A 19438-nucleotide genomic window follows, 5' to 3' on the forward strand; every position below is an offset into this window, starting at 1 on the left:
TGCCTGTGTTGCACTCTCTCTGGCTTAAGTGGCCGACGTCATCACTTTACTCCAATCCACTCCCATCCTCCAACCCACTCCAACCCACTCCACCCCACTCCATACTCCCATTCGATCTGATGCTATCCTATAACCCAGCCGATCCGATCTGATCCCGACCACATGTGGAGTTTGTTGGGCACACAGATACACCATGGTAAGGCTATGATCTTCATGATCATGAAGATCGTTTGGCGATTGTGTTTTTTTTTCGCTCTCACTGTGCAGAGAGAAAAATATATAATTTGGGTTTACTTTATAAATAAAATATATTTTTATCTAGGAAATAAATGTCTTAAAAAATTAACTGAAATAAAAGGCACTTATTTTGTCTTTACTTTAATTTAGAAAATCAAATTCACTTGCCTTTTAGGTATACAAAAATTTTGAAATGAATTTTTAAATAATTTTTTTCAGTGTCTTATGTTCTTGCTTATTTTTTCCATTTGCTGCAGAAGCTCTTAGGTTTATTTCTCTTGCGCTAAATCGCGGCTGCCGATCTTCTTGCGACTCCAAGACCCAGACGAGGCACTCAGACAACATTTCTATTATTTATACCCGTTCGCAGGCTTTGCGGATTTCTTCCAGTTTTCACACTTTCCTAAGGCTCCTCTGGTGAAGAAGTGGTTGCTGCGATCGCCATGTAGCAATTAAAAATAATTTGTTTAGCTTGTTTTGTGTCAAAAATCATGAAAATACATCATAATAAAAGTAATGTTGTTATCAAAAGGTGCGGCGGCGGTGGCTTTAACACTGATAGATGCGATATCTATATCTCTATATATGTATTTCTTGTTGTATTCATTTTCTTTGGCTTGTTCAGTGAATGGGAATCATTTGTTTGGGGAGAAATTCGCTTGGAGAAACCATAGAGAAATGGGGGAAGATTTGCTTGGATTAACCTAAGATAGCGGGGGATTAATAATTTTCACATAAAATGTTAATAAATGGGATTACAATTGACTAAGGCAGGTTTATAAATATATTTTTGTGTTTTCCAAGAGAAAAGAAAATTATTAAATAATTTATTTCTCAACATTCCAATTAAATTCCTCTAGCATGCATTATATAACGTTCCAAGCGCCGACCCAGACCTTCAATATTAATTCCGGAACTGGTTTATTGACTGCAAAGACAGCTTGAAGTGGGCTCTTGAAACAAAACCAAAAAAAAAAAAAACAAAATAAGGCACAAAAAATATATATATCAGCAAATCCAGCCAAATGTAAACTTATTTCCCTCGCCCGAGTGGCTTTGATTGAAAGGCAAATAAGCTGCCGGATTCAATGAAAACGGAGACTACTCACAACTCGTAGGCTCCTCGGGGCTTTGGGAGATATACATACATATATATGATGGAAATCCACATTTGACGACGGCGCTGACAGATATATACATAAATCATTTGCACAGACAGAAATGCAAATCTTTGCAGATTAAAACAAAACAAAAATAAACATCATGCGAGCCAGCAGACACACCAAAAACCTAAACCTGTCAAATCCACGATATCGTGAAGATAAACCCCAGTGCCGGACAGGCCACTCAGTCCACTCCTGAGTGCGTTTTTCCCTCCTCCTAATATTTGTTTTAATTAAATGCCAATCGAGGTAGGTAATTGCGGCACATTAGTTAAAAATAAAGTAAGAAAAAAAACATAAAAAACTCTTAACAAATCACATAAAATATTTTCCCAAATATCTTTGACGTTTTATCTGCTCAAGTTGAAATCGAAGCGGACATTAATTGACCGGCAAGAGATTAGCCCGGCGACTGGAGAGGCTGTGAGATACCATCGACCATATAGAGATCGTGGGGAGAATGGCCGATCGCCAAATCTGACATCGGCTTAAAGGTCACAAAGATTTAGCCAGAGATCCAGAGATGCTTGAGATTTTTATTTATAAATTTAAAGTGTGTTTTGATTTCTTTAATATTAGTTGGATTTTTAATATTAATTATAAATAAACAAAATTATTTAAAAATATTTTTAGACAATACAAATATTTTTACTAGGAACAAAATCTCTTAAATTCAACAAAAAGCAAATAAATTCTTCAATTAAACAAATTTCCCAAATTATTATTATTTTATAAAAATATTTTTCTGTAAGCTTATAATTATTAGCTATTAAATGACCTCATTTGAAATTTATTTACATCTAAATATGCCAAATAATTACCGCAAAAATATAATTAGCAAAAAGAGCCACACCCAACTATTTCATAGCAAAAACCACAAAATAATTACCTACAACGAGAAATGTAATAAAAATCCAATAAAAGATATTTAAATGTACCATCAAAATGCTGCCAGTCATTACTACAAAATACAAATGTTAAAAAATAGTAAAAAAAAGATATTCAATAATTATAATAATTATTGTTTGTGGCACAAAACAACAAAGCTGCAATAAACAAAAATATAAATGAAACCTTGACTTTAAATTTTGGTTGATCTTTTGCCCAGTTTGACTGAAGGAGCTGATCCGCAACGATCATATTAAAATTTGCCAATTGAAGGTCTGCAATTGGTAACTCCCCTCGGGCCACATTTGAACCGTTGCTATATAGTAACAACAATCTATAGAGTATATATATACTCCAAAGGCTATATCGCCATCAACTCACTTGCCATTGTGCCGACTTTTGTTTCGAGGCAATTAGGCGAGAATATTTTTATTTGTTATGGTAATTACATTTGCCGTATTTCATGCTCCTGCTAGTAAAAAAAAAAATATTTTGTTGATTTGAGCTTGAAAATCTAAACAAAAACAACAACACCAACAAATAATGTCGAAAAGGTCAATGATAGCCAAAGCTGAGCACTCAATTTTTTCGGAGCGTCGCTGAGTGATTTCTAATAATCACTTTGAATCGTGCCCATGGAAGGTCGAATTTGGTTTTGAAAACAGAATTTTGAGTGTGATTTTTTAATGAAAAGAATTAAATTAAATGAAGAATAAGCTTCTTTGATGTTTAAATATAAGAAAAGAAATATGAACCTATAAAACAAGTATATCAGGAAGTTTTCTACATTTCCTTTGTTTCTTCTCATTTAAAAACTTTAAAATAATATTTTCTTTACTATTTTAAATCTTCTTATAAAAGCTGTCATATATTTCCTTAAGTATTTCTTTGGAATTCTTGCTGTAACACTCTTTAAAGTCATAGCAACAAAAACAAAGTACTCTCAAAGCCCACACACAATATTTCATTATAACTAATGAACGTTTCGTGGCCCATTGACAATTAATCAAAATTTAATTAAATAGACAAAATGCCGCATTAAAGCATGCACTTTACATTGTTGCTTTTGCCATGGCTAACAATTTATTGTGCTTGCATATTCAGATGCAAATCTGTCGCCAACGTGCAAAATGCTAAATGGTTTTTCTTTTTTTCTCCACTTTTTTTGTTGTGGTCAGGCAGGCAAGTGTGTACTCGTACTCGTTCCAAGTCGTACTTATACTCACATACTCGTACTCATACCGGGCACTCAAACTCACACTCGTTGGCATGGCGGTCTGGGCCTAGATTTGGACCGTGTGTGTGGGCCGCAATTAGCGGAGAAGGTTGAATGTGTGTGCGGGCCAAAAAGCCACTTGAACGAATTTCAGAGCTGACCAAAGCGTTGCATAGGTTTTACAGTTTTTGTGTTAGGAAAAAGCTAAGCAAGGCTTAGAAATTTGAATTTATTATAAGTGAAAATAAAAAACAAAAGGTTATGCCCGATAATTTTAACCTACAAAAAGGTGAATTTATATAAATCGATTAAAAATCGATCATAAAAAAACTCTTAAGTACAGTCTTTTCAAAAGCAAATGGCTTATATTAAGGATAATAAGGTTTTTCAGTACTCCATAAGTATTCCCATTAAAGTTTTATTTTTAATTATGAGTTTAGTTCCTTGAAAGTAATTTTAAAAAACTAAAATCAGTCATCAAATGAGCTCACCTTTACCCACAGGTAAGTACTTTTTAAAGGCGAAATTCCCCTCCCTGAAGCACACCACACACTCATCCATGGCCACTGACTAAGAGCTAGAAGACCATTTGGAACAGCGATCATTATCAACGACATGCGATCGAAGCGTGCAATTTGAGAATTTATCGATTTTCAATAGTCGAATGCGATCTGCATACGATCGAAGATGGAGAGAAGGCCAGAGCATGCAACGTTTCATGCAAGAATTCTCAAACATGACTTCGTGCTCTCGGCCAGATGCATTCATTAATGCATAATTATAGACAATTAACTGCAGGCTCTCTTGGTCTTGGCCCAAGCGGATCGCTAATGGTGACGCTGAAATTGCCGATCAGAGGAAATTGCAACCATTGCGATTGTAGCCAAAAAAAAAAAAGTGTCTCAAATGAGAGCTTCAATCGAAACTGGAAAGAGTGACTGGATGAGATATCTTGTATCTTTGAATCTTTTGTTAGTTTTTCAGGCACCGTGTGAGCGATTTAACTGTTGCAATGCCTCGATCACTGCAAGGAAAACTGGATTATTTTTTAAATATTATTAAGTAGTTTAATATGGGTAAAGAGAAACAATTATATTTCACAATTTTCCTTGTTTAAGGTTATATTTAAATTTATTTTCCTTAAATAAATCATTTAATTATTTAATTTTCTTTACTGTACTTTGTGGCTTGTTTAAGCTTTTAACGCTTTTCAGCTTGACTTGATTTTGGGGCGATGTCGAACTCGTTTTCCCACGTTGGAAATTCTTCGATTTGCGTGCAATCGCAATCTCCACTGACACCTTTTCCAAGATTTCCCCTTCTAAGGCTCTCTTTTACACTTGAGATATTACAAAGCAAAATATAATTTTTAGAAATATTCAAGCTTAGTAAAAATTAGTTGCTTAATAATTCCTGCAATTTCTCAAATTTCTTCCCACACTTTTTGCCAACTTAAAAAAAATTGCAATCCCACGTTCCCAAAAAAAAAAAACTATAAGCCAAAAAGACAAAGTCCCCATGATTGAACAATGTAAATTCAATAAAAAATTTTACAAAATCATTAAGAAAACAACTGAGCAAGATCTTTCACACATAAAACAAGCTTAAGACTTAAAAGCAACAACAAAGAAGGTGACGAGATATAAAAACAATTGTGAAAAATCAGTGAAACCCCATGAGAGAAGTCACAAGATGTGTGCCAAATTTCACTGTAAGAAATATATAATAAAAAAAAGAAAAACAAACAAAAGCTTGCCAAAAAATTGACATACATTTTAAAGCCAAGACAAACATCCTATTGGCGATTAGATATGCACAGATGAAAGATGCGATGGATAGCCGCAGAATACTCTTGTGAGGTTGCGACTAATCAATTATGGTGTAGGGCTGTTGGCTGGCTTTCTAATATGCAAATCAGTTCTTCTTCTGGGCTACCTTCAAACGAAGGAAGTCATTTGACTCTTGGGTTATCTCAAATCGAACTTATATTTCATCCCAAATGTATTCTAATTTTCCAAAAACAACAAATGTTGGGTTAATTTAAGCCAAACCAGAACTGGTTTTAACATCGCGTGCTGCTCTTTCCGGTTAATTTTCTGGGTGTCAAAAAAAAAAAACTACTGCCACCTGACTGACTGACTCACTGTTGAATTTTTGAATACTAAATTAATATTTATACAAATTTCAAGAGCGCTGCTTAATTACAGCGAGTGATTTTGCCTAGGCCTATGGGTATAGGTATATAGCGAACTCCGGGTTCACTCAACTCTTCATAACTTTTTGATGAATGTCTTGCGGCTCATTAAATCAGGCAGCATATTTTGCCGGCATAATTTTTTTGTTTTATTTTTTTCAGCATATGTTTTTCATGCTCAAAGTGAGAGTGACCGTGAATATTTGTTTGCTTCTCGAGCATATTATTTCAGCTTTTCGGTTCGTATGATTAATGTTAATTAGTTGCCAAAGGAAACTATGCAAATTAAAAAAAAAATAAAACAAAATCCAAAAAAAGGGGTAATAATTAAGACGTGGTCTTTGCTGCAAAATTATGATTTCATTTGCAGATAATCCCATTTGCTGTAAGCCATCTTTGCGGTCTCTGAGGTCAGCTGGTGGTAGGTAAACCCATCTATGTATCTTCAATGGGTCTCGCTGGGAGACAAAGTCACGAAAGCAGATGATTTATGTTGGCTTGCGAATTTGTAAGTTTTTGTTGTTTTTGGCATAGATACAAAGGAAATGGGTTATGTTATTAATCAATGTTTACATTTGGGTTAAGTTATGAAAGTTTTTTTTAAGGTAAGAGTGTAGGAAACTTGTGTAATCATTTAATTAATAAAAGATCAGTTAACTAAAGGTTCGATCTAGGCATGTAAAATGGTTTCTGTCTCAGTTCTCATGTACAACTTCAATCATATTAAATTTACTTATTTATAATTTCTTTGGTTTTTTATTCTTATAAAGTATGTTTCTTCTTTTCTGTTGTTTTTCAACATTTTTTTACCATTTCAGGGAGTTATCACATCTCCGCGCATTGTAATAATTGTTGAAGCTAACTCATCAGCATAATTAAACCCTCAATAAACGATGCGAAGACTAAGCAATTTGTGTCATTAGGGAGTGAAAAAACAGAAAGACAGAGGCTGAATTGCACAAGTTGAAGAGGTTAAACAAAATACTGATAGTTACAGTATTTTAAAAATATTAAAATATTATAATTATTAATATTTATACATATTAAAAGGTAAATAATATAATTAAACAAAATACCAGTATTATAAATATTTGTATTATTATTTCTACATGTCAAAAAAATTAAAAAAAAAATTGTAAGTTCAAACAAAATACTTATTATATTGTCATTAATTTTATTATTATGGTTTATACACCATCAAAAGATACAAGGAAAGGATAGAAGAATGAAATATCAAAGTATTTTATGGTAGTAAAAGTCGTATATTATTTATTATATTATTATTATTAAATTTGTAAACATTTCAAAATTTTAAAATGATAAATTTACGTAGCATTACAATTATACAAATTATTCTTAGCACTCTATTCTCTTATGATGGCAAGTAATCTCTTAAGCACTATTTTATTGACCCCAACTGTACATATATGACAGAGTACATTGCCATTCCATACGTCATTACATAAGCGACAACAATGTCTACCGTTACTTGGCTTGCTAATGAGCCAGAGAAAGAGAGTAAGTAAGCAATGCACGTATCTTACGGATCCGCAGATCCAAGAGAACCAGAAGCACGCAGAAGAAATGTGCATATTAAGATAAGAATGCAGTGGTCAGCCTCTGCCTCAGCCTTAGCCTCAGACGGAGGAGCACGAAGAACGCAAACCAAAAGTTACCGAGTGCCCCAAAAGAATGTTTACTGGCATGCACCGTATGTATGTTATGTACTTACATGCACAAGTCAGTGCAACTGGCCTCCTCCCCCATTCCATACCCGGGACTGCTACTCTAAGCTCGTCAGTCTGGTTTTCTTCTCCCATTTTCTTCGGTGCCTGGGTCTTTGTGGCATCGCCTTAAGCTCCGAAATGGGTCAATTTAGTGACAAGCGATGCGATGCAGTGCCACAAGTCTCCCGGGCAATGACAAGTCTTCGTCTTTGGACGATTGAACTGCTCCGCAAATGACACATGGAACACGGTAAGAAAAATATCCCTTAAGCAAGGAAATTTTTAAAAATAATGCTTTTTTCAGTTGAACCTCAGATTAGGTCAGTCCTAAGGTTATATTGTGTAATTCTTTGCATTAAAATGACAAATAATTCAACTTAAATGAGCAAAGATTGTTTCCCCTGAATGCTATTTATATTTGTACTTCTAATTCCTTACTCATTTGGTGTCAATTATAATATCAACTCTTATTTAAAATGAAAACAAATATAAAAAGAATTTTAGTGCAGGCATCCAAGCTTTCTCTGGTCGACAACGAGTAGTTCAAACTAGTAGATGCCATAAGAGACGAGTGGTTTGAAAATACTTCAGATATTTTATCTAGAAGATATTGTAACCTTAAACATGCTGAGCAAATTTGAGTTTGTAGTGCAATGAAGCAATCCTGAAACTTAATGTCATTATGATATTCAAAATATGGTTATTTTTAAATATTTTTTCTTTAATTTTAATATTTGTAAAGGCCGCTGTTCAATGCGTCGACTGCAGAGTCCCCCAAGTAGAAGCTCAATGCGATGTAAAAGCCGCACTTTATAAATATAATCGTAAATATGATTGCGAAATTAATACCGAAAGTGGATATAGTTGTGGCCAATACAAATTTAAAGGCACTAATAACATCATCTCGGACTGGAGCACACCCAATCCAACCAATGACTTGTCGCAATGCATTCCGAAAGACTTAAATATAACCGAGAGTAATAATGCAACATTTAACAGTCTATAAAATTGTACTAATTATTTGACTTTACGAAATTCCAGCTAAAATAGAGATTTGTTGCGTCTGGTCAAAAGAACTTGGATGTCAAATTTTAGTTAAACCTGGAAACGACTACACATGTGGGACTTGCCGAAGTCGTGATAATGTTCAATATGATACGCTAAAGACTTGTCCATGCAACCAGGGATCATCCAGCCGATACCACCATAGAATATTCATAGCTTGGCACATCCTTTACGCACTTAAACAACCATTTGAAATGAAATTTAAATTTTAAGTGTAGCAAAATAAAAACAAAGAAATTAGCTCGTTTTAATATTATTATTTAATCAAAATATATATACATTTAAATAGAAATTAATATAAATTCCCCTGACGGATGTTAACTAAGCACGATAAATACTGTTTACAGGAAGTGAATCAAACTACATTGTTTTTTACTTGAAACTGTTTTAAGTTCAAGAGCAAAGCTGCAAAGCGAGATAAACGAAATTCCAGACTGTAGGGGGCTTTAGGAAGTCATAATATAATATGTACCTTTATCAGAAGCAGATAATGTGTGGGCCCACCTTAAAATACTTTGCATATTTTCAGTCCACCCACCAAGGTAGCCATGAAGGTAAATCAATTAAGCCCAGGAATTATGGGGTCACTGCGAGTCCAACTACTGGCGGGACGTGGGTGCAACTTTATTATACGGCTTAGTTGATTTTATTGCACTGCGACCGCTGCTGACCAAGAAACAAAGCTAACAATAATCGAGGGGCGGGAACTTCAAGGCGCAAATAAATTAGACCAACATGGCCGGGGCCGAGTCTTGGGTCGCGCGGCAGGCTTTATCAATCGAACAATTATATCTTGTGCAGCGAAGGTTTCTCTCTGCCTCTGCCTCTGCGTTGCACGCAAAACGAGTCACGAACTGAGTTGGGGAAAAAGGAACTATTAAACCGGGTTAGAGATTGGCAACCAGGCCCAAAAAGATGACGCCAGTACCAAACAACCGCCTTAACTTATTAATTTAACCCACTTTTTTCCGCTCGTGTCGCAGCCTAATAAAGCAGCCGAAAGAAAGATTGTCTAAGTAGATCTGGGGAAGCTTTCAAATAATAGTGGCAGGAAAAGAGAGTCTAGTTGGGTCAACGGTAAGGCAACATAAACTTTGAGTGTCCCGACAATTAAATACCTGGTTCTTTAATTATTGCTTTAGTTGGTTTTACGTGAAAGTGATTTAGATAAACCTGAAACGATTAACTTTTAGAGTGACTAAGCTAATTAAAATATCATATCTTCATCACATACTGATAGATATGTCCATATCTACTCGCCTGATGATGCTATATAATGTAGAAATATCTCCTTAGAAGCTGTGAAAACTTCTAAAATTTATTATAAAACCCCTAACCTTTTTATCAATGAGAGCTTCTTAAGGTACTTATTTTTAAACCAAGGATAAACCATCATAATCGGTTTGACCCTTTATCAATTATACAATATACTTAAGCATTTGTTTACTTAAATAACGAGACCAAGAGTTTTTATTTGCTTGTTGTCTAGGTCAGGTTTAAAGGCTTTGAACTCGAGTTATCTCAAAAGATGTATATAGTAAATACATATGTAATGGATTTGTTTTTATAAAATCTAGTTCCAGTAAAACAAGTCTAGCACAGCATTTCCAGCATTTTTTAAATATTAAATTATATATTTTATATTTGTTAATATTAAAATTAAATACTTTGTAAAACTTCATTCATAGGTCACAGCCTGAAATTGTTTATAGTATATTTACGTAACGTAAGACTATTTGCAAAACGTAAGCCCAAAAAGAGAGAGAATCTCCTCTCTCTCCGTGTGTGAGTGGGAGTGAAGAAACCAGTTTCTCTCTCCTCCTTTACTCTCTTTGTATGTTTTATGCTCTTATGCTGTGCCAGCAACTTTTTTAAATTAAAAGCCGTTGTCGCGTTTTCCATCGTTTTTCTTTCTTCTGCTCCTCTTTCTTCTCGGTTTTTTTATTTTTTTATTTTCCTTTTTTTTAATGTATGTGGCTGTCTTTTTCGCACAATCAAAACAAACGCGCGTTTCGATCGTTCTCTGTTTTTGTTTTGACTTCTTGCTGCGTTGTTGTTGCGGTTGATTTTGTGGTTGCTGTTGTACTTTTCTTCCTCTTTTCCGTTCACGCAGCTCATTAAACTTTTCACTGCTACTGTTCTTCTGTCGTCGTCGTCGTCTATCCCGAACCCCACTCCATTTATACACACAGAAAAAATTTACTTTACAAATTATTTATATACTTTAAAAAAGAATCTTATTTTTATCCCTGATTTTGGCTTATTATCTAACCTATTTTTAATTTTATTTAAGCTTTCACTTTAAAGAAATTAAAAATTCTTCCAAAAACACCTTCCGGCGGAAATCCCCACAAAGTATGCAACGTTTTTTGTGAGCAAGAAAGAGGGGGACTTTCACGAGCGGTTATTTGTCATTAGCTTTTCTACTGAACAATAAATACAAAAATACTGTATATTAATATATTATTTTATTCTAATTAATAATTTAAATTATAATAATATAAACATATATACCTATAATTAATAATATAACTAACTAAAGCAGAATTTTTTTATTATTGTTGGAAAAATTTATCTAAACAACAATTTTAAATAATTTTTGTCTGTGCATAGTAAGTAATTAATTTCAATGGCCCCGAACTGTTTGGAGCACGCTCTCAACCGTTTGATAAGATGCCGTATTGAGTTTCGAACTCGTAGCAAACTCTTCAGTTAATTAAAGAACTTTTCTCGAATTAAATAAGATAATGTAGCTAATGCATAAAGAGTTTCAAAGTGTATTTTAGCATAGGCTTAAATTCAGCTCTTATAGGTGATATAACACTGAATTATTCGACCGTCCCCTTAAAGTAAATCTTTATTCCGGTATCTCTGAACATGGTTATTTTCATTTAACGATGTTCACCGTTAGATTCAAAGCCCCGATAGCCAAAGGAAATTATTTTTTATTCTCTTCTTCGAAGAACCTTTGTGTGTTGGGTAAATTGGGTTAAGCTCAGCCCACAGAATTAAGAGATTTTATTTTTTGTGGGCTTGTCCGCCTAATTGATACGTCTGTCTCATAAGAACAAACATTGGGTGTAATGCTCAAATCTGGAAATAAATCTTGGTTTTACAATCGATATAGCGAGTGTAGCATTCAGTTAGGAGAAATAACCAGTATTTGAGTTATTTATGAATCTTTTTTATATTAGATATATTAACACAAGGCAAGATCATTTTAGTTTTTAATAAGAAGTTTTAAATCATAAAAAACTAATTCATTTTAATCATATGATCATTTGAATAAGAAAAAGCTAGCAAAGAAATGCTTAATGTTTAATTTAAAAGTAAACCTAAACTTTTAAAGGTATTTAAATTTAATCGTCTTCTTTTCCAATGTGAAAGTAATTGTCCTACTATCTAATACCTAGTTGGGAAACTCGTTATGTTTACTTATGCCCAAGTCTCTAGGTTCGGCAACTTCTAGGGGCCGAAAAATAACACTTTAAGTCTTGTTGGGAACGCTTCAGCTGCGGCACATTTATGCAGATTTTGTACGGTTTAGGCAGACATATGGATGTACATATGTATGTACATATCTTATCTGACTGCACCACCCACCCACGCAGGGCCACACACCGCACACACCACACACCGTCCGCATAAGTTGTGGTACTTTACGGCCAAGCCTGTGTCAATATAGTTATGAAAAGATGCACAGAAAAAAGTAGGAACAAAATCTGTTATAAATTGGATAAAGAAAATGTTGAATATTTTATGAAAAAAATATATATTCAATTTATTATTTCTCAAATCAAATTTTAAGATACCTTTTCCAATTCTTTATTAATCAAGGCACAGACCTTAGTTATATTTCTAGGCTATATTTTTCTCTGTGCATAACGAAGATGTAAGCTTGAGTTTGGTGCCGATTTAGAGATGGCAAAATGCAATAATATAGTACGATTCGAAAATTGTGGCTCACCAGTACCCCGCCCATTTGAGATCTCGGCCAAAACCAGTTGGAGCTCACGTAAGAATCGACCGAGAACGACCCACGTCAAAAAAAGGGACATGGCCGCAATAAATGCAATTGGAGAGACATGGCAGTCGGTCGGATCCTATAGGATATGGGGGATATAGGATATGTGCCGTCTGTCACTCCTGACTGAATGGATGCGCGTCGAGTGCGCCGGGTCCATGACAACCTGCAATCAAGCGCCAGCAGGCATATCCAACGGATTGGACCACAGAATCAATGCACAGGAAAAATTTAAGACTAAAGTGTGTTGTATTGGTTTTACTTTTAATTAAGTTTTTCCTAAGTAATTCATATTTATTGAGAAAGGAAAGGCCAGGTTTTTAAACAGGAAATCCTATTCTATTATTCTGAAAAATAATATATATTTATAACAGTAACTCAGACAATGGCTATCTTTTTTCCAATATCATCAGATCAGATCCACATCTCATATAATTGGTTTTTTCTGTGCATCATCATCATCAACTGCATGCAACCAAACGCGTAGGCCAGCAACATCCAAGCAATGAGCAGGCCAGCAACTGGCAACAAGCAACATGCAACAGACAGCGAACAACTGCAACAATGCAGCGACATTTGCACGGGCTTTAACTTAAATTATGCGCCAAACAAATAAGGTCTCGCCCAGTACCAACTCTGGAGACCCAGCCCCCATAATGATGCCATGAGGCCATCTGCAAAGTTTTCTTACTGTTACAGCACTGAACAAAAAATATTTAAGAAGAGATTGAAGAGAGATGGGATACAAAACTAATAAATACATATAAGTGACATTACTTTTGTTTTATTAATTATTAATTAAACCTCTTTGAAAACCATTTAATTTATTTTTCTAAAACTTCTAAAACCTTTCATAATTTTCCTAAATTTTTTGCAAGTGTAAGACAGTGGCTGTGATGTCGCCAGTTGGCGCAAAGTCACGGTCGCCACAGTTGTCATTTCTTTTGGCTGCAGTGGGGTTCCCAAATGGATGGCAGAAAAATAAAAAAAACAAGAAACAACAATGCCAAGCAACCGCAAGAAACAATTAAGTTGGCCCCGACACAATGAGGAAAGCAACGATCAACAAGTCAGTTGGATCAGTGTGCTATATGCAGACAGCAGCCTATAGCTTTAGACTGCGATTGAGAGGAAGCAGCAGCATAAATAATTGCAGCCAATTGAAATGCATTTCAAGGTTTAGCCTGGAATTATTACAAAAAACTAAATTTCTTTTTACAAAAAATAAGTAATTATTGTGAAATTAATTAAATTCTTATGGAAGAGTACTTTAATTAGCCTGAAACAATGAATATTTCCCCCGATAAAATATCTTATCTGGGACATCTAACAGTGGGGAACCAGTCGCCGGACCTCTGGATCAAACATCTGCCCCGGCACGAGCCAAGAGTCATTAACAAACTTCTGGATGTGGCAGAGGGCAGCTTTTTCGATTAAGTGACAGGTTAAATGCTAAACCATAAGTTTTGGCCACAAGCAGCTGGCAATTGCCAAGCACGAGCCACAAAACTTTGCAGCCGGCCAAGAGCAGGAGCCAGGAGGCTGCAGAGGAAAAAATAAAGCAGCATCTTAATATTTAATTTTAATTTATGTAATAAGCATTTTTATACCCTTGCAGGGTATTATAATTTCAGTCAGAAGTTTGCAACGCAGTGAAGGAGACGTTTCCGACCCTATAAAGTATATATATTCTTGATCAGCATCAACAGCCGAGTCGATCTAGCCATGTCCGTCTGTCCGTCTGTCTGTCTGTCCGTCTGTCCGTCTGTCTGTCTGTCCGTCTGTCCGTCTGTCTGTCTGTCTGTTTCTACGCAAACTAGTCCCTCAGTTTTAAAGCTATCTGAATGAAACTTTGCATATAGTCTTCTATATGCTCTCACTGCTATATATGTCGGAACGGGCCGGATCGGACGACTATATCATATAGCTGCCATACAAATGTTTGATAAATTTTTAGAAAAAAAAGTATAACTTGGCTGTTTTTCAATATTTTTGCATCATTTTTGAGATATAGCCATTTTATATTATTCCAGAATTTTGGTAAAAATTTTATGAAAATCGGACGACTATATGATATAGCTGCCATAGGAACGATCGAGAAATTAATAGAAATAAAATTATAGCTTCGTTGTTTTTCAACGCATTTTTATTTACTCTGAGATATACGTTTTTTTTATTATTCTAGAATTTTGGTATAAATTTCATAAAAATCGGACAACTATATCTTATAGCTGCCATAGAAGCGATCGGTAAATGTATAAAATATATAAAGCTGAGAATGTAAAACTGTAACTGTCAAACTGTAAACATAATAAGTATAGGTAAAATGTAATGAAACTCTGTTTTGTGAGTGTTTTCAGCATTTAAATCTATAAAATAAACATCAAAACCAATCTGCAAGGGTATACAAACTTCGGCGTGCCGAAGTTAGCTTCCTTTCTTGTTTCCTAATAACTTAAGTTATAATTAAAGGGAAAATGGCCACACTTTTTACTGAAATTTGTATTACACATATTTTGTATTTTTTTCGAAACATATTTTTAAATATGGATATTAAAAAATATCCCACTCTATATTCAATAAACTAAAAAACACTAATGATTTGGGTTATGGTGATATTTTTCCCGGTGCAATGACCGAAGAAGTCAAAAGACAGGAGACAGCACTCGAAACCGGTTGCAAAGCTCCCACAGGCACCTTCTGTCCGAGGCCTGACGACGTGCGTCGGGCAACCATTAGTCGCAATCTTTGGGCAATTGTCGCTGATTGTCGTCGTCCGTTCTGCCTTGGGCTCGTTCCCAGATGCAGATGCCGATGCAGATGCTTTTCGCAGTGGCCAGACACACTTGCGGTTGCAAATGTCGACCGACCTAGCTTGATTAGCTAAAAGTGCGTGCGAAAACCAAGTAGGGAAACTTCTGGGGCAATTGTCGGACTCATCAAATCATTGAAAGTTTATGGGATGGATCTAGGAGAACAAACGATAGCGCAGAAAGAAATCTATGGAAACTAAAATATCAAGAGCGCGATTTAAACCCTGACAAGTTGATATTATTATACTGAGATATGGTTTAATCTTAATCTGCAATTTTTTTTAGAATAATTTAGCAAAAAAGAACTAATGCAATAAGGCAAATCTCTTTGTATTCGTTTTCCTAAGATTTTAAATTACGCGCCAACCGGATATGGGGGTGCCACAACGATTCCAACCGAAGAACACCAGTGTCAAGAGCTGTTTGTTATCGTTTTTAGTGTGCCCAGAATCCGCTAAAGATCTTATAAGCTAAAAGCTAAATTTTCATCTGGTAACACTGACTCACTAAAACAACAACAAGTAAGATTATATTTACAACAGAACAAAAAATCTAGTAAAAGACAAGCTGGAGCGCCGAAATATGAGATCGCGATCCAATGGGGGGCCAGCCAGTGCCCCGGCAACAACGAGAAGTGCTCGAAGTAGCTTGAACACAGCAGGAACCCCAAGAAATGCGACTCGCAGCAGTGGACAGATAAAGGCCATAGCAGACTCTCGCCACAGTTCGCAGAAGCGCCCGCTCCCGCCAAAATCCGAGTACGAGAAGTTTTACGAAAACGTATTCCTGGGCAATGACGAGCCTACGGTGAGATTGTTATAAATAATATTTATATATATATTTAAATATATGTATATACTTCAGGCGGAGACACCGAGTGCGGGTACCAAGCGCCCACTGCACGCTCTGCTAAACGATGAGGACTCCCAGGCGGAATTGGGACGCCCCTCGAAGATTCCAGCCGGAAGAAAGACCTCCGAAGCGCTGATAAGTCCAAAGAAGCAAATAATTGCGGTGAAGGACGAGGTTATACGGCAGATCAATGGCCCCTCATCGCCGGTCAAGACGCCGGTCACCGTCGCGACGGCGAAAAGTATACACCAGAAGCGGTATGATAGATTCGATCAGCTGTACAATAAAACCGAACGTCACATCTGGAAGGACGACGCCATCCAAATGCTGCTGCAGTTGTGGGCGCAGCACATCAGGGGCTTGCGCGGCACAATGAAGAATACGGTTATCTACAAGGAAATGGAGAAGCAAATGAGCCGGTTCGGTCCTAGCCACTTTGAGATCAAAACCAAAATGGATAATATGTCTCGGAAATTCCGGTAATGAAGTTATAAACAAAATCATATAGAAAATATATAAACTTACATATATTTTACAGTTTGGAGGCTGAGAAATTCCGAGAAACCGGTGTGCCGTCCACGTGGGCGTATTTCCACAGACTTCAATCACTGCTAATTGGAACCAAGGGAGTCGATGTTTTTGAGGATATGATGTTTGACACCGGTAAATATACAAAATAATAAATTAATAAATAAATTAGTTCTAAAATGTAATTGCAATCCCTATAGGCTCAACACATTTTTACGATCAGGATGAATCTGAGGCTGACGATATGGAATCGCTGAGAGGGGAATATTTAGCAGAGGATTCCTCAGCAAATGATCGTCATTTCGAAGAAGAAAGAGAAGAAGAAGATGCAGACAATAAGCATAATATCGATTTTCTTGCTAATGAAAAATTCCAAGAGAGCCTGCGTTCCCCATCTCCAGCTGGACCAGAAGCGGACGAGTATGGGGAAGACGAGGAGGTGGAGGAGGAGGAGGTGGAAGCTGACGAGCAATTTAACGAGAGGGAGGAGACACCTGAAGCAGAGTCCACGGTAGAGGATCATGCAAAAAGGAAGAAGGAAACTAAACGACGCACAGACCGAATGCTTGAAATCGAAGAGGAGAAACTAGTTATCGAGCGGGAAAAGCTAAAGGTCATGAAGGAAGCACTGCAAGAGCTGTCCGCATTCCACAAAGATCTAATGAAGTTGATTAAAACTAGAAAGTAAAATGTTACGTAACATCTATGTATCTTTGTTTCTATAAATATATTTCTTGAATATGCTTAAGAGGTAATACATATTAGGATTGTTTTCAGGCTATAAACTAAGAAAAATTAAATTAAAATGCTGCGGCAAGTGCTGGATCTAAAAAAAATATATATAAATACAAAAAGGAAGCTACTGAATTATGTGTAAATATAGGATCTTACGAATAAGGATGTTTGATTTTGGCTTTGAACCATATATACATATTTATATAGGATATAATTTAAATTTCTGATGTAAACCCTATAAAGTATATATATTCCTGATCAGCATCAACAGACGAGCCCATCTACCCATAAAATAAAAATTGTAACTTCGCTGTTTTTTAACTTTTTTTTAAATATTTTTTCTATGACCGTTTGTATTATTTAAAAATTTCGGTTTAAATTTTGTGAAAATAGGGAAATCGGTTTAATATAATAGTGCACGATCGGGAAATAAAAAAAAAAAATTATTTTTTTGTTCATTAACTCTTAACAATTTAAAAATGATTTTAAAAATATTTTTTATTTTCATGAAAATTAAAATGAATGAAAATTGCCTTTGCTTTGTTTCTGTTCAGAATAGAAATATATACTAATAATTTATATTATACTATATATTTCAAATGTAAAGTATAATTTATTATACGATTTTAAAACTATGTTTGTGGAATTCCTTTTTGGCCCAGTGCTCGCCAACAGGTTAAGGGCTGCCCACTTGCTGAGGAAATGCTGCCCCACGAGGGCTGCATTGGCTTGTTATTGTTTTGTTATTATTATTAATTTCAAGATGAGCGGAATTGAGGCGGCTTCCCGACAGAACACCGAGTTTGATGAATCCACCAACGAGATTGTGCTGAAGATCCTTAGCCGCGAATACTGGCTGCTGCGGAGACAGGACAGTAGCAGCACAGTATGGCAAGTCTACCGACAGATCGTCCGTTCCGATGGAACCAAGCTGCGGGATTATTACTTCTGCACTGGCTGTAAGCGGCTGATTAAAAGCGGCGATATCTCCAGCCTGCGCTCCCACATCTGCCACGTGAAGTACTTGCAACAGAGAGCCAGCGCCACTGTGCCAGATTTGGAACCAAAGGTATGTCCGTCCCTGCTGCCACACACATGTGTTTGAAAAAGTCTCTTACCGGCAGGCAATCAACGATGATAGGAGGTAGGGATGTTAACCGGTCATCAAATCCATTGGTCCTACAAAGCAACCAAGATGCTGCTGGAGCTGTGGAAAAACAACATAAAACATTTCCGAAGTGAACGCAGCAGCCAGTACCGAATATTTCGGAAGATCGCAAAGGAGATGAATCACTTGGGCTTGAAGCCGTCTGACATTAAAACCCAAATGGATAATATGAGCAAACGTTATAGGTAAGGAACAGAATATCTTCTTGAGACATTCATCTTCTTAAAAAAGTTAATGTTCAATACATTTCAGCCAGGAGGCCGAAAGAGTGAAAGTTACAGGAAGACCATCCAAATGGTCGCATTTTCATGACCTCCAAAAGTTACTCAGTGCCTTGGAGGAAAGTAATTCTTCTCCTAATGGCAGAAATTCTTTCAATGAAGAAAATAGCTCCCCGGATATGGAAACCAATGGGATAATTAAGCAGAATGAAGAGGATGATAGCCAAAATGATATTAACATAGAGGCATTGCCTTCCCTGGAGACCTACGAAGAAGAGCTCGACCAACAGGATTTATCACCTAAGTATTTGCATGGAACTAAACCCTGTAAGGTTAAAAGGTTTATGGCCATCCAGGAGGAAAGGCTCGCTTTGGAAAAGGAAAATCTTAAGAGTTTTCAAACTGTTATGAAAGAGATTGTGTCGTATAATAAGAACCTTTGCCAGGTACTGTACGACAACGAATATAATAATACCTAATTTCAACGTAAGAATTGTTTAAGAAAATAAAGTTGGTTTAATAAAAGGATGTTCTACCTTTAAAGATAATTTTTTCGGATATTATTATTTTTAATATTATTAATATTCTTATTAATAATGTAAATACA

General features: G+C 35.8%; 2 protein-coding genes and 1 long non-coding RNA gene across 3 annotated transcripts; all 3 read left to right on the forward strand.

The window, feature by feature from the left end:
* Positions 1-7975: 7975 nt before the first annotated feature.
* LOC138928360 (uncharacterized) lies at positions 7976-8731 on the forward strand. Its single transcript, XR_011444884.1, has 2 exons — positions 7976-8402; positions 8467-8731. It is a non-coding gene; the product is annotated as an uncharacterized lncRNA (long non-coding RNA).
* A 7091-nt stretch (positions 8732-15822) lies between these two features.
* vers (versatile) lies at positions 15823-17457 on the forward strand. The gene is made up of 4 exons (XM_017165635.2): positions 15823-16134; positions 16192-16658; positions 16718-16842; positions 16908-17457. The coding sequence occupies exons 1-4, from the start codon at positions 15910-15912 to the stop codon at positions 17393-17395; spliced, it is 1305 nt and encodes a 434-aa protein (XP_017021124.1). The 5' UTR covers positions 15823-15909; the 3' UTR covers positions 17396-17457.
* A 710-nt stretch (positions 17458-18167) lies between these two features.
* Positions 18168-19369, forward strand: ssp (sunspot). The gene is made up of 3 exons (XM_017165659.3): positions 18168-18511; positions 18584-18795; positions 18863-19369. The coding sequence occupies exons 1-3, from the start codon at positions 18206-18208 to the stop codon at positions 19308-19310; spliced, it is 966 nt and encodes a 321-aa protein (XP_017021148.1). The 5' UTR covers positions 18168-18205; the 3' UTR covers positions 19311-19369.
* Positions 19370-19438: the final 69 nt, after the last annotated feature.

The sequence above is a fragment of the Drosophila kikkawai genome, chromosome 3L (assembly GCF_030179895.1).
Source record: "Drosophila kikkawai strain 14028-0561.14 chromosome 3L, DkikHiC1v2, whole genome shotgun sequence".
Lineage (NCBI taxonomy): Eukaryota > Metazoa > Arthropoda > Insecta > Diptera > Drosophilidae > Drosophila > Drosophila kikkawai.